Source organism: Triticum urartu, chromosome 2A (genome assembly GCF_056163025.1).
Source record: "Triticum urartu cultivar PI428250 chromosome 2A, HENAU_Tu73, whole genome shotgun sequence".
Lineage (NCBI taxonomy): Eukaryota > Viridiplantae > Streptophyta > Magnoliopsida > Poales > Poaceae > Triticum > Triticum urartu.
The window spans coordinates 372779851-372793388 of NC_141874.1; the positions used below are offsets into that span (position 1 = coordinate 372779851).

General features: G+C 46.5%; 1 protein-coding gene across 1 annotated transcript in view; it reads right to left on the bottom strand.

Annotated features, from left to right (window-relative positions):
- Positions 1–12735, bottom strand: part of LOC147985150 (uncharacterized) — a 100326-nt gene extending 87591 nt beyond the window's left edge. The window contains exon 1 of the mRNA XM_087541433.1: positions 12038–12735. Within this exon, the coding sequence (XP_087397559.1) occupies positions 12038–12735 (698 nt within the window). The remainder of the gene's footprint in view (positions 1–12037) is intronic.
- Positions 12736–13538: the final 803 nt, after the last annotated feature.

Below are 13538 nucleotides of genomic sequence, written 5' to 3' on the forward strand. Positions count from 1 at the left end.
AGGACTCGCAGGATATTACCGGAGGTTCATTGAGAATTTCTCCAAGATTGCGAAACCCATGACAGAATTGTTGAAGGACACCAAGTTTAAATGGACTGAAAATTGTTGAAGAAGGCCAGTTTTCTGGAATTGAAGAAACATTTGGTCACAGCCCCAGTGTTGATTCTTCCGGATATACGCAAGGATTTCCAAGTGTATTGCGGCACTTCTCGCTTAGGACTTGGAGGTGTACTGATGTAGGATGGAAGAGTTGTTTCGTATGCCTCACGACACCTTTGACCTCATGAGTTGAATTATGCCACCCATGATTTGGAGTTAGCAACCGTAGTGCATGCGCTTAAGACCTGGAGACATTTTCTGATTGGAAACAGATGTGATGTGTACACGGATCACAAGAGTTTGAAGTACATTTTCACGCAGAAGGAGTTAAATCCCAGGAAAAGGAGATGGTTGGAGCTCATAAAGGATTATGATATGGAATTGCATTATCATCCAGGAAAGGCCAATGTCGTAGCAGATGCTTTGAGCCGCAAAAGTTATGCCAATACCCTTGTAAGTGGAGGATTACCGCAGGAGTTAGTCGATAATCTCAAGGAGCTTCATTTGGAGATAGTTCCAAGAGGTTTTGTTTCAGCAATGGAGGTCCAGTCTACATTATTGGGAAAGATTCGAGAAGCTCAGAAGGATGATAAGGAAATCGCTGAGATAAAGGAGAAGATGAGCAAGGGAAAAGCCAAAGGTTTTCGTGAGGATGAGGACGAGACTCTATGGTTTGAGGATCGTATATATGTGCCCAATAATGCAGAGATCAGGAAGTTAATACTTCAGGAAGCTCATGACTCACCATACTCGATTCACCCCGGAAACACCAGCGTTTTTGGTGGACAGGTATGAAGAAGGATATTGCCGAGTATGTAGTAGTATGTGATGTATGTCATAGAGTGAAGGCAGAACATCAGCAGCCGGTAGGATTGCTTCAGCCTATGCCAATACCCAAATGGAAGTGGGACAAGCTTGGCATGGATTTCATCACCGTGTTACCCAGGACCCGATCGGGATATGATCAATCTGGGTAGTAGTTGATCGCTTGACCAATGTAGCTCACTTTATCTCAGTGAAAGCCACCTATACAAGCGCGAAGTTGGCCAAGATATATATGACCAGGATTGTATGTCTGCATGGAGTTCCGTGGACCATTGTATCAGATAGAGGGACACAGTTTACCTTGTAGTTTTGGAATCAGCTGCACCAGATTTTGGGTACCAGGCTAGAGCTTAGTACAGCCTTCCATCCGCAGACTGATGCACAGACAGAGAGAGTCAATCAGATTCTGGTGGACATGTTGAGAGCTTGTGCGCTAGATTATTGATCAAGTTGGGATGACAATTTTCCTTACGCAGAGTTCTCATACAACAACAGATATCAGGCTAGTTTGAAAATGGCACCTTTCGAAGCCTTGTATGGCAGGAGATGCAGGACACTGTTAATGTGGGCTGAAGTTGGAGACCGTTAGTTGTTTGGACCAGATTTGATCAAAGAGTCTGAAGAGAAGGTTAAGGTTATTCAAGATAGACTGAAGGTAGCTCGGGCTAGGGAGAAGAGTTATGCCGATACTAAACGCAAGGAGGTAGTCTATGACATTGGAGATCGAGCGTATCTTCGTGTGTCACCACTCTGAGGAGTTAAACGATTTGGGGTTAAGGGAAAGTTTGCCCCGAGATTTGTAGGACCATACCGAGTTCTAGAACATATGGGAGAGGTTGCCTACAAGTTGGAGTTACCCGAAGGATTGTCAGGAGTTCATGATGTGTTTCACGTTTCCTAGTTGAAGAAGTGCCATGCTAAGATGGTCGATGAGGGAGTCCTGGATTAGGGGGTGTCCGGATAGCCGGACTATACCTTCGGCCGGACTCCTGGACTATGAAGATAAAATATTGAAGACTTCGTCCCGTGTCCGGAAGGGACTTTCCTTGGCGTGGAAGGCAAGCTTGGCGATACGGATATGTAGATCTCCTACCATTGTAACCGACTCTGTGTAACCCTAGCCCTCTCCGGTGTCTATATAAACCGGAGGGTTTTAGTCCGTAGGACAGAACAACAATCATACCATAGGCTAGCTTATAGGGTTTAGCCTCTCCGATCTCGTGGTAGATCTACTCTTGTACTACCCATATCATCAATATTAATCAAGCAGGACGTAGGGTTTTACCTCCATCAAGAGGGCCCGAACCTGGGTAAAACATCGTGTCCCCTGCCTCCTATTACCAACCGCCTAGACGCACAGTTCGGGAACCCCTACCCGAGATCCGCCGGTTTTGACACCGACAGTCGATATTCCCCTAAGAGATACAATGCCCCTGGAAGCAATTCATTTGGAGAGTGATCTGACCTACGAGGAGAAACCCGTCAAGATCCTCGAGTTTGCCAGCCGAGTTACACGCAGCAAGGTTATCAAATTTTGCAAAGTTCAGTGGAGCCACCATACCGAGGATGAAGCCACCTGGGAGCGAGAGGAAGACCTACGGAAAAGACCACCGACACCTATTTTCTAGCCAACCCGAATCTTGAGGGCGAGATTCATCTTAAGGGGGGTAGGTTTGTAACATCCCAATTTTCAATTTGGATGTTATACATAACTCATCACATGCATATCATATTTTAATTGCATCTTGTTCGTGATCATAGAAATCTTATGCAACTCAAGGACCCAAGGACAGAGTTGGGGATTTCATTTATTTTCATATTTGACTTTTTCTCAAATTTGAAAATAGGAATCACTTTGATTTTAATATTTTTCTCTCCAATTATTTCCAATAATAAAAATAAAAGAGGGAAGATAATATGAATTCTTCAAAAGGAGAGGAATATTGGAGGTAAAATTTTAAAATCAAATAAATATTGTATTTGGATTTGATTTGAGATTTTATTTGAATTAGAAAAATATGCATTTTTGAAAATTGCATTCATAGGCCAAAAAAATGTTCACTTTCTTCTAAATATTTTATTTAAACGGTGAAAATTGTTTTTAGCATTTTTAGATTTTTTTATTTTATTTGGATTTTTATTCAGCGGAATTTATCTAAAATTTTTTCCGCCCGACTAAGCCAAAGGCCCAGCCGAGCCGGGCCAAAGCCCGCAGCGCCACTGCCTTCCTCCTGCCGTGCGCCGCACGGATGTCGAGGAGAGTCCGAGCCAGACTCTCGCTCACGCCGGCCCCCTCCCCAAGCCGCGACGCCACCCTGCCCTTTAAAGCCCGACCGCGCCGCCCCTCTCCACCTCGCCCTGCCACCGCACCACCACCGAGCCGCGCCACCGCCGCTTGCCGCTCGCCGTGCGACTGCCTGCCGCCGCCCGCGGCGCCGCCAGCCGCCACCGGACCCCACCGAACCCCACCGCCTCACCGGAGCCGCCGTCCCGCCGGACCTCATCACCGCTACCGGTTTTTGTCATCAATTGGTAAAAACCGCCGCCGGTTGTTTTCAGTTTTTGATCTAGATCAGTTTTATTTTAGGGTTAGGGTTTTCTCGGTTTTTCTGATCGGATCTTTTTAGCGAACGTTCACCCGAACATCTCTGTTCGCGAACATTTTCGGTTGTTTGTCTATGTTAGCGAACGTTCGTTCATTAGTGTTCTTCTCTTTATGTTATTTTCGGCCAGGGACCTATCTATGATTATTTTTATCGCAGATTAGCCCTTGATCTTCAAACATCCGCAACTTTTTGCTCGATTGTCCAAATCCAATGAAACCAACGCCAAAATCCTCGTCTCGAACCCTTCTTTCTAGTTAACCAATTTGAACATGATTTTGACAATTTAAATTTGGTTGCAAGCAGATTGGAATTTGAACTTCTTTTGATTGTAGTTTGAGTTTCGTAGCTCCGATTCGATTGATTCTTTTTGCAAATCAAAGCTCTCCTCTTTTACTTCGATTTAGATATTTTCTCTTGAGTTTTACCCTTGCATCTATTTCTTGAGTGCTTATGCATGCTATTGTCTGTTTGCGATAGAATTTCCAGAGTGTGAAGCATGCTACTACGAATCACTAGGGTTTTCAGATCGTCAGCAAGGCAAGTAACACTTTGATCATACCTCTTTATTACCCAGTTTTTATACATTAGTCTCAACCCTCCAACATTGCATGAGTAGGATCTGCTTAACATCTGTGTATTGGGAAGTAGTAGTTGAGGTAGTACCTATTGCCCTTTTCATTCAAACCCTGGGAGTTACTTCTACGTTATGCTTACACTGCTATGCTATGCTCGTAGACGTGGTTTTGTTTGAGTGATTCACGACTGTTGTGAGTATTATTATGAACTAAGGGTTTATTTTAAGGTGGCTACTTTAACACACATCTAGGTGGATAGTTTGTGGGCACCTGGGGCAATCCAGTGTTATCCAAGGAGATCCCCGGGAATCCATGTGATCATCCTATGGTCCACCACCCAGACTCAAAGGGATCATAATGTTATTCATGCTGGAAACTTCCGTGAGTAGCCACACGCCATTATGGGCTCTGGTATAGTTGCGTATGTTGCATGACCTCTTTCGGTGGTAAACTAGCAGATGTAGGGGATGTAGGTGGTACGGTTTACCCATCGAAAGGGCTAATGTTTCTGAAAGACCGTGTCTCGGTCATCTGTGTCTCAAACATCATGTAGTGCGAGAAATCACCGGAGGAGATCGAGTCTTGTGGGGAAAAGTGTGCAAACCTCTGCAGAGTGTACAAACTAATCATGATTAGTCGTTTCCCCGGTTATGGACATCTTGAGTATGTGGTGCTTGAATTATTATGTTGATCTCATCACTTTATTTAATTAACTTGCTGGGTTAATGATTACTTTAATTGGGATTGAGATGGGGTTACCATTCTCAATGTTTTCAACAAACTTTGTAGTTAAATAAAATATATTCCTTTGTTGTAGGGAAAAACTAGCTTTCTGCAAAAATAACCATAAAGCCTCCACCATCCAAATATGCATATAGTTATAGCTGCTACTTGTTCATTGCTCTACAGTGTTATTTTGCCAGCATATTCCATGTGCTGACCCGTTTCGGGCTGCAATGTATTATGTTGCAGACTTTTCAAACAAAGAGTAAGGTGCGCTAGGTCAATGTCTTGCACTCAGCTATGCCGTTGGAGTTGATGGACTCGTTCTACCTTCGAAGCCTTCCGCTATTATCTTCATTAGATGGCCTTCAGCCATATTATTGTAATAAGTACTCTCTTTTGAGATATTTGAAGTAATAAGTGTGTGATTGAACTCTGTTATAAATCCTTCAAGTACTGTGTGTGTCAGCATTACCGATCCGTGGATGACACTTATGCACAGAGATTTGACCGTTTGAGGTCGGATCGCTACAATAACTAATGAGTTACTTGCGGGATGATGTATTATGGAACGAGTAAAGAGACTTGCTGGTAATGAGATTGAACTAGGTATGAAGATACTGATGATCGAATATTGGGCAAGTAACATACCGATGACAAAGGGAATAACGTATATTGTCATAAGGTTTGACCAATAAAGATCTTCGTAGAATATGTAGGAGCCAATATGAGCATCCAGGTTCCGCTATTGGTTATTGACCAGAGAGGTGTCTCGGTCATGTCTACATAGTTCTCGAACCCGTAGGGTCCGCATGCTTAATGTTCGTTGACGATATAGTATTATTTGAGTTATGTATGTTGGTGACCGAATGTTGTTCGGAGTCCCGGAGGTGATCACATACATGATGAGGAGATCTTTATTCCAAGTTTTGACCCCAGGGCTCAACATATAAATAGAGGGGCAGGGCTAGCACCCAAAACACATCAAGAAACACCAAGCCGTGTGCCGGCAACCCCGTCCCACTAGTTTATCCTTCGTCATAGTTTCCATTATGCTTGGCGAAGCCCTGCGGAGATTGTTCGTCACCAACACCATCACCACGCCGTCATGCTGCCGGAACTCTTCTACAACTTTGCCCCTCTTGCTAGATCAAGAAGGCGAGGACGTCATCGAGCTGAACGTGTGTTGAACGCGGAGGTGCCGTACTTTCAGTACTTGACCGGGACGGATCGTGAAGGTGTACGACTACATCAACCGCATTGTCAAACACTTCCGCTTTCGGTCTACGAGGGTACGTAGACACACTCTCCCACACTCTATGTTATGCATCTCCTAGATAGATTGTAACATCCTAATTTTCAATTTGGATGTTAATCATTAGGTCATCATATGCATCCATGCTCTTTGCATATTTATTTGGTTTTGTTTGAAAAGTTTGATCCTTGAGGCCTTAAGCAACTCAAGGACAATTTGAGAGAGTTGGAGGTTTTCATAAAATTCCATTTTTTAATTTTTAAAATTGGTAAATTCGATCAAAGTGATTTTTATTTGAAATTATTTATCCGATCATTCTGAAAATAAATAAAATAATGAGAGAAGATAATATCACTTCTTCAAAACAGAGGAAATAATGGAAAATTAATTTTAAATAAAAAATATTTTTATTTGATTTTAATTGATATTTATTCGAGTAAATTAGGGGAAAATTGCATTTTCGCCCAGAAAAATGTTCATGTTGTCCTAAATATTAGGAGAGACCGTGAAAATTATTTCTGGAATTTCAAGACTTTTATTTATTTTATTTTTGGATTTTCCGTTTGGCGAAATTATTTTAAAAAAGGGTTTGGACCGAACTGGGCCAAAGGCCCAGCCGGCCCACGCGACCGCCGACGCCTCTCCCACCCCGAGTCCGGCCCACGCCCGGCTGCCGCCGCCGTGACCGAGGGGGGCTCCCCTTGGCGTGCCCCCTCCGCCAAGTCGTCGTGCCCCTCCCCCATCTTTTAAAAGCCCAATCGCACCCTCTGTCCTCAGCTGGCCCACGCGACCGCCGCCTCCCGCCGCAGCCGCTGCCGCCGCAAGCACCTTCGCCCGCGCCGCTCGCCACCCCACCACGCGCCACTCCGCCGCCCGAGTGGCTCCCGCCGTCGCCGGTGAACGCCGCCGCCGCCGTCGGTTTTTCCGACCCGAACTGGTATAAACCGTTCTAACCCGCCTGGTTTTTTCGGTTTCGTGGAATAGATCGATTTTATTTTTTTGGGTTCGCTAATTAGCGAATGTTCACCCGATCTTCTCTGTTAGCGAACAAATTCATTCGTTAGTCTCTGTTAGCGACCGTTCATTCGTTATGTTTTTCTTTTTAGTTTTATTTTCGGCTAGGGACCTATTCATGAATACTTTTCTGACAGATTAGTCCCTGATCTTCGGACCTTCGCTACTTTTTGCTCGTTTGTCCAAATCTAGTAAAACCAACGCCAAAAACTTTGTCTTGTTCCCCTCTAGCCAGATAAACAACTTGAACATGATTTTGAAAATTTACAATTTGGTTTCATGCAGATTTGAATTTGGACTTCTTTTCATCATACTATGAGTTTTGTAGCTCTGATTCGATTCATTCTCTTTGCAAATCGAAGCTCTTCGCTTGAACTTTGTGGGTAGATCTTTTCTCTTGGTTTTACCTTTGCATCTTATGCTTTAGTGCTTATGTATGCTATTGTTTGTTCATGATAGAATTTTCGGAGTGTGAGGCTTGCTACTGCGAATCACTAGGGTTTTCCAATCGTCAGCAAGTCAAGTAACACTTTGATCATATCCCTTTATTACCCAGTTTTTATGCATTAGTTTCAACCCTCAAACATTGCATGAGTAGGATTGATAACATGTGGGTTTTGGGAAGTAGTTGATGAGGTAGGAACCTATTGCCTTTTAATGAAACCTTGGGTGTTACTATGTTATGTTATACTCCTATGCTATGCTCGTAGACGTGGTTTGGTTTTGAGAGAATTGATGAAAGATGTGAGAGTTATTGTTAACTAAGGTTTAACTTAAGGTGGCTACCTTAATACACATCTAGGTGGATTGGTTGAGGGCACCTGGGGAATCCAGTGTTATCCTAGGAGATCCTGGGGTACCCGTGTGATCATCCGATGGTTATCTACCCAGGCTCAAAGGGATCATAAGATTATTGAGGCTAGAAACTTCTGTGTGCAGCCACAAGCCATTATGGGCTCTGGCATAGTTGAGTAAGTTGTGGGAATCCTTTCCATGATGGGCTAGCAGATGTTGGGGATTGTACACTACTAGGAAAAGGCCTACTAGTGGCGCACCAGTTTTGCCTACTAATGGCGCACTACTGGTGCGCCACTACTACTGGGGCGCCATTAGTATAGACCAACATGCACCATTAGTATGCCTCCCAGGGGGCCATATTTACCCATGTGCTTTGGCATACTAATGGCGCACTATGGGGTGATGCGCCATTAGTATCCTTTGCCATACTTATGGCGCATTGTGTAGTGATGCGCCATTAGTATCCTTTGGCATACTAATGGCGCACTTTGAGGTGATGCGCCATTAGTATGAATATTAGGTTTCTTTTTTTTACTTTTCTGATTTTTGCACAGGTTACAAAATATATTATTGGATAGAATATAGACAGCACCACACAGCAACAGCAGATTCATCGAATACAATAGAAGATTAGTCTCCAAATACAATTCATCATATTAGTCTCCGAATTCAAAAGACCGAACAAAGATAGAACATTACAAGTCTCAAGACCGCGAGTAGCGAGTTTGTCTTCACATTACAAGTCGATATCGATCATCTAAACTACCATCACATAGAAGAGAGTTGTGGTCATCACGATGAGCATCATCGCGATGAAACTGGTCTTCATCCGGTTCCTCCAACGCTCCCTCCTCTCTCCCTCTAGATAGCGGGCGTATCTAGATTCCGCCTCTGCCCTAGTGGTGTACCCTTTGTAACTGTTACCGCTGAAACGGTGAACCTGTCTCCGACACTCCTCCCAGTCGTCGTAGACTCCGGGAACCTTACCCTTGTATACGACATACGACGGCATCTCTATGCACAAGCCAAACAATAGACAATACATAAGCAATATATAAGTATGCAACAAAAGGATCGGAAGAGAAAAGCAAGACATTAATAGCATCGATTACATCTAAGTTGAACGACTGTCCAAACCAAAGAGACATACAATTCATTAAAGTTTAATTACAACATGAGTCAATCAATGTTTCAGAACTACACATAGCATCACTACTTTCAACTCGACTCATGGGACCGGAGCATGGATGAAGCCGCCGTCTATCGTGATGGTCATGAAATCGCGGGCATTGTCAGCCTGCATTTGTAGCGTTGTGTCTATCTCACTGTTGGACGGTTGATATCTAAGGTAGAACTTCCCCGAGGTATGAAGGACATCTTGATGGATCATTTCTGCAAACTCCGACTGGATGCAAAAGAATTCTTGTCTGATGTCCGCGTCCTAGATTACCAACAAGCTCGCGGCCCAATCTTTGAGATTATCTCGTAGCAGAAGGTGATGATGGTCCCGTACGATCGCCTGCATGTGATGGAGGGCGTAGTAGGCATCCTTCTGACCGCCAGGCGGCTGCTTGACGCTGCAGAACTTAGTATTGCGAGCGAACACGTGCCTGCCATACCTACAAACTAGCCTGGTGAAGGTGCCTCCAGATTTGGCGTAGCCGGGGAGAACATCATCAAGAACTTTCTTGATATTTGTGTAGTCTATCTTGGAGTCACGGTTCGGGTCGAAGTACGTGGCCATGGAATATTTCGGGCTTAAGAGGATGAGTGTGCAATGTGTGTCACTGCACAGAACATGGAATGTTAGAAAAAAAGAACGATCAAAATCTAAGAAATCATATGTTACGGGGCGGTTAGGGATGACTTACTCGGGAAAGTAAGGCACGAGGAAGTTATCCTTATCTGGGTTTGCCAGAATTATGCCTTCGAGGTATGAACTCGCGACTTGGCGGTCCCCAGCACTGCCCAAGAGCTTGGCACGCATGTAGAAGGGGTCGACTATCACGATGTCCGGGGTCTTGTCTCTAATGATCCGCATCTCCATACTCAGCGAAAAGAGCCGAACGAAGGTGTAGTGCAGCGGATGAAGGTTAAACATAGCAAAGATGTCATCAAACCGCAGGACGATCGTACCCCCGATGGCGCCATCCACAAAGCCCTTGCCCTCTGGCACCTTGGCCATGGAAACTGGGTATGCCACATCATTCTCTCTGAGGCGCCGCTTTTCCAAAGAAAGAACACTGTCATGCAGACTCCGCATAGCACCAGTTGCAGCATTGAGCATATTTGTCGGTAGCATCTCCCTACCCGCCACATGCACCCTCCTCGAGATATCCTTAGGTGAGGGTGGCCCGTCCTGAGCACGGATCGTACTCGGTGCTGGCTAGCTCGCACCGGCGCCCTTTTTAGTCTTTCGTTTCCGTCCCTTCTTCTTGATCTGCTGTAATGGGACCGAGTTCTGCTCACAGACCGCCTTCTTGAGCGTGTTGGGGCTGATAATATTTCGCACCTCAGCTATCTGAGGCTCGGTGAAGGCGGCAGCTGGAGGCGTCTCCTAAGAACTGAACGCCAGACGACGTCTGTTGCAATTGGGTTTCTCCGTCATACCAGCTAGATCGTGGTCGTCTTGGTTGGGTTCTTGAGAAGGAGGCCCACAGAACTCATCACCGTACCCATGTTCGGCAAAGTACTTATCGACGTTGGTAAATGTACCGTCGTTGTTGTCGTCCAGATCTTGTGCCATATGCATGTCCGGATCCTGTGCCATAGGGATGTCCGACATGTCCGGTAGCGTTGCGGCGTTCTTGCCATGGCTTGGTGCCGGCACGACTGGCGGTCTTGTTTGTGGGGTGGTGTCCCCCACCCACAAACGAATCTGGCTCTTCGGCCAAAGCAGGAGCCATGTTACGCAGGCGCTGAGGGTCATCTCATCATCTTCGTCGGCCCCAGCGGGTCGAATCGGAGATAACAGCTCGTCGCAGCCTGGCAGCACCCGAACCAGTTCAACCCTATACACTGTGGGTGGCATTGGATTACCGTGGAACACGAGGTTGCCCGGTTGAACGATTATGCCCTTGGCGACATCGACCAACTCGCCGCCCACGAAGTGCAGGAGAGTGCAAGGAACGTCGGCGGCGCCCTACAAAAACATGTAGGGCGTTAGGGATGCCCTGTCAAAGGCAAGGAGATGAAGTCATTGGCCGAGAGGCTTAGTTACCGTGATGCCGTCGAGCTCGGCTAATGTCGAGGCGCCGCCAACGGCGGGCGTGCAACTGACGGAGGGGCCGCTTGCTGGCGAGGTGCCGGCCGGCGTACACCCGGGTGCATTTAGCTCCAATGCCCGTGCCGGCGCCGGAGACACGAATACCGCCTCCGCCGGAGACACCAATGGCGCCGCCGGAGACACCAATGGCGCCGCCTGTGCGTTGTGCGAGTTGCTGGCCGTGAAGCTGGGAACCGGGGGAGGCCCCTATTGGCCGCCCGCAATCCACGTCGTCAGCCCATGAATCAACGTAGGCACCATGGCGTTGAGCATCATTCCCAGTTGTTGTTGCACTTGCTCTTGGACAATCTCCGGAATCCGCACCACTTGTGCCTTGAGTGCTTCAACCTCGCGCGACTCGCTTTCCGAGCTGGTCTTTTTATCGTTTCGCCCACCAGCGGTATAGTATGACGACCATTTTGTGGAAAAGCCATTGCCGGCCACATGACCAGCTGACGTCGGCTTACTGAGCTTATCCTTGTTTTTCATTACGTTCAACGCCCTATTTAAAGGGGTGTTGAAAGGGGAGCTCTGAGACGACCCCGCGCTACTGCTTTCATTGTCCTGCAGAAGGAACGTGAACCATTTAGAAATATTGGGGATTAATTAGAATGCAACCATATGGAGCTAATTACGCGGGGGTATATTCCTTTCCAGAACAAGCTCAAGCGCCCTGATCTTCGGATCCGTGGTAAGCTTCTTTGTTACCGGGTCCTCCTTGTACCGGGCCCTGAGAAAGTTCCTGGTCTGCTTGTCACGGCATTTCTCGAAGCGGGGCGGTAGGCCTTGCTCGGAACGCTCCACATCCTCCTTGTCCCATATAGGCTCCGCCACTCTGTAACCGCCGGGACAGAGTTGGTGGACCCCTAAGTTCAACTTCTGCATTTCTTTCCCCCACTGACTTGATTCGGAGGTTGTGCTCCTCTTGCACTTGACCTTGAACTCCTTGTAGTCATCTTCGCTCATCAAAGGATATTTCGCCTTGATCTTCTCATAACTATCACCTTTTTCAATCATTGCCTTCACCGTGCTTCTCCAAGTAGACAGCGCCGTGCTCATCCTTGTGAGGCTGGCATTGTTCACTTTATTCCCTGAGAGGCGTGTGTTTGCAAAGTCAGCGGGGAGCTTGTATCGTTCGTGCAGCTTCGTGAAGAGGAGGCTGCGCAAATTCCCTCGGTCCTTATGCCTTAGGTTCTCGGTGTTGATCGAGACGGTGCTCCCGAGAATGCACCCGAGCTGAACGGAGTACCCCTTGACTACTTCTTTGGGCGCCATCGGATGCCCATCGGAGTTTACTTCAGTAAATTCCTCCTTGATGGTGCCGAGCACGCTCGGGCGCCGGTCCTTCCGTTGCCTCTTCAGTTGGCTGCCATCTGTGCGTGCGCCGCCATCATCAGTGGTGGCATCCTCGGCGGCACCATCAGTGGTGTCATCCCCGACGCCACTAGGGGTTGTGTAGTCAGGATCGGTGTCTTCCGCGGCGTCCTCATAGCGGTGAGGTTCTTCCTCCAACTCCTGGGACAGCTCCCAGAATTGCTTGCCGCCCGAACCGCCGGCCTCATCATTGTGGGCCATGTTTCGCTCTAAATAGGAAAAAAGTTTGGTCAAAAAGTTGCTTATTGTTAAGGAACAAGATCATGATCTCATCATTTAGGGTTTGTCGACACCGAGGCATCCTAAAAGCTAAGCTTTTATCATTTAGGGTTTGTCGACGCCGAGGCACCCTAAAATCCTAAGCGTACATCATTTAGGTTCTCATCGCGACACCGAGGCACCCTAAAAGCCAAGGTTTCATCATTTAGGGTTTGTCGACGCCGAGGCACCTTAAATGCTAAGTTAAGTTTTCATCATTTAGGGTTTATCGATGCCGAGGCACCCTAGGTTGGGCCTAATCACTTGGCTCTATTGCCACCTATGTTGGGTTTATCATCTAGGGTTTATCGATGCTAAGGAGAATTCTAAGTTGGGCCTAATCACTTGGCTCTATTGCCACCTATGGTTTAATGCAGCAAGAATGGCAGGGGCAGTTGATCCTACTTAACTAAGTACTAAGATACCACGGCCCATGCATTAGTCACAAGTACCCCATATGTCCTATTTTTAGCAAAGTCATGCTAAAATTCACGGAAAATTTCAGCATGAACTTTGCCGAAAATAGGACATATGGAGTACCCGAATTTGCTAGAACGGAAGTTAATCGACATTCCGGCAAACTCAAGGGCCTCTCGGGGTACCTACAAAATCATTATCCCCGCGTAATGAAGTCTCCAATGGGTCATTTCAGAAGATCACAAGTAGCATCATCACAAGTACAACATCATCACAAGTACAGCAGCAGCAGCAGTGAATACAGGCATAACATCAGCAGCAGTCGGTTT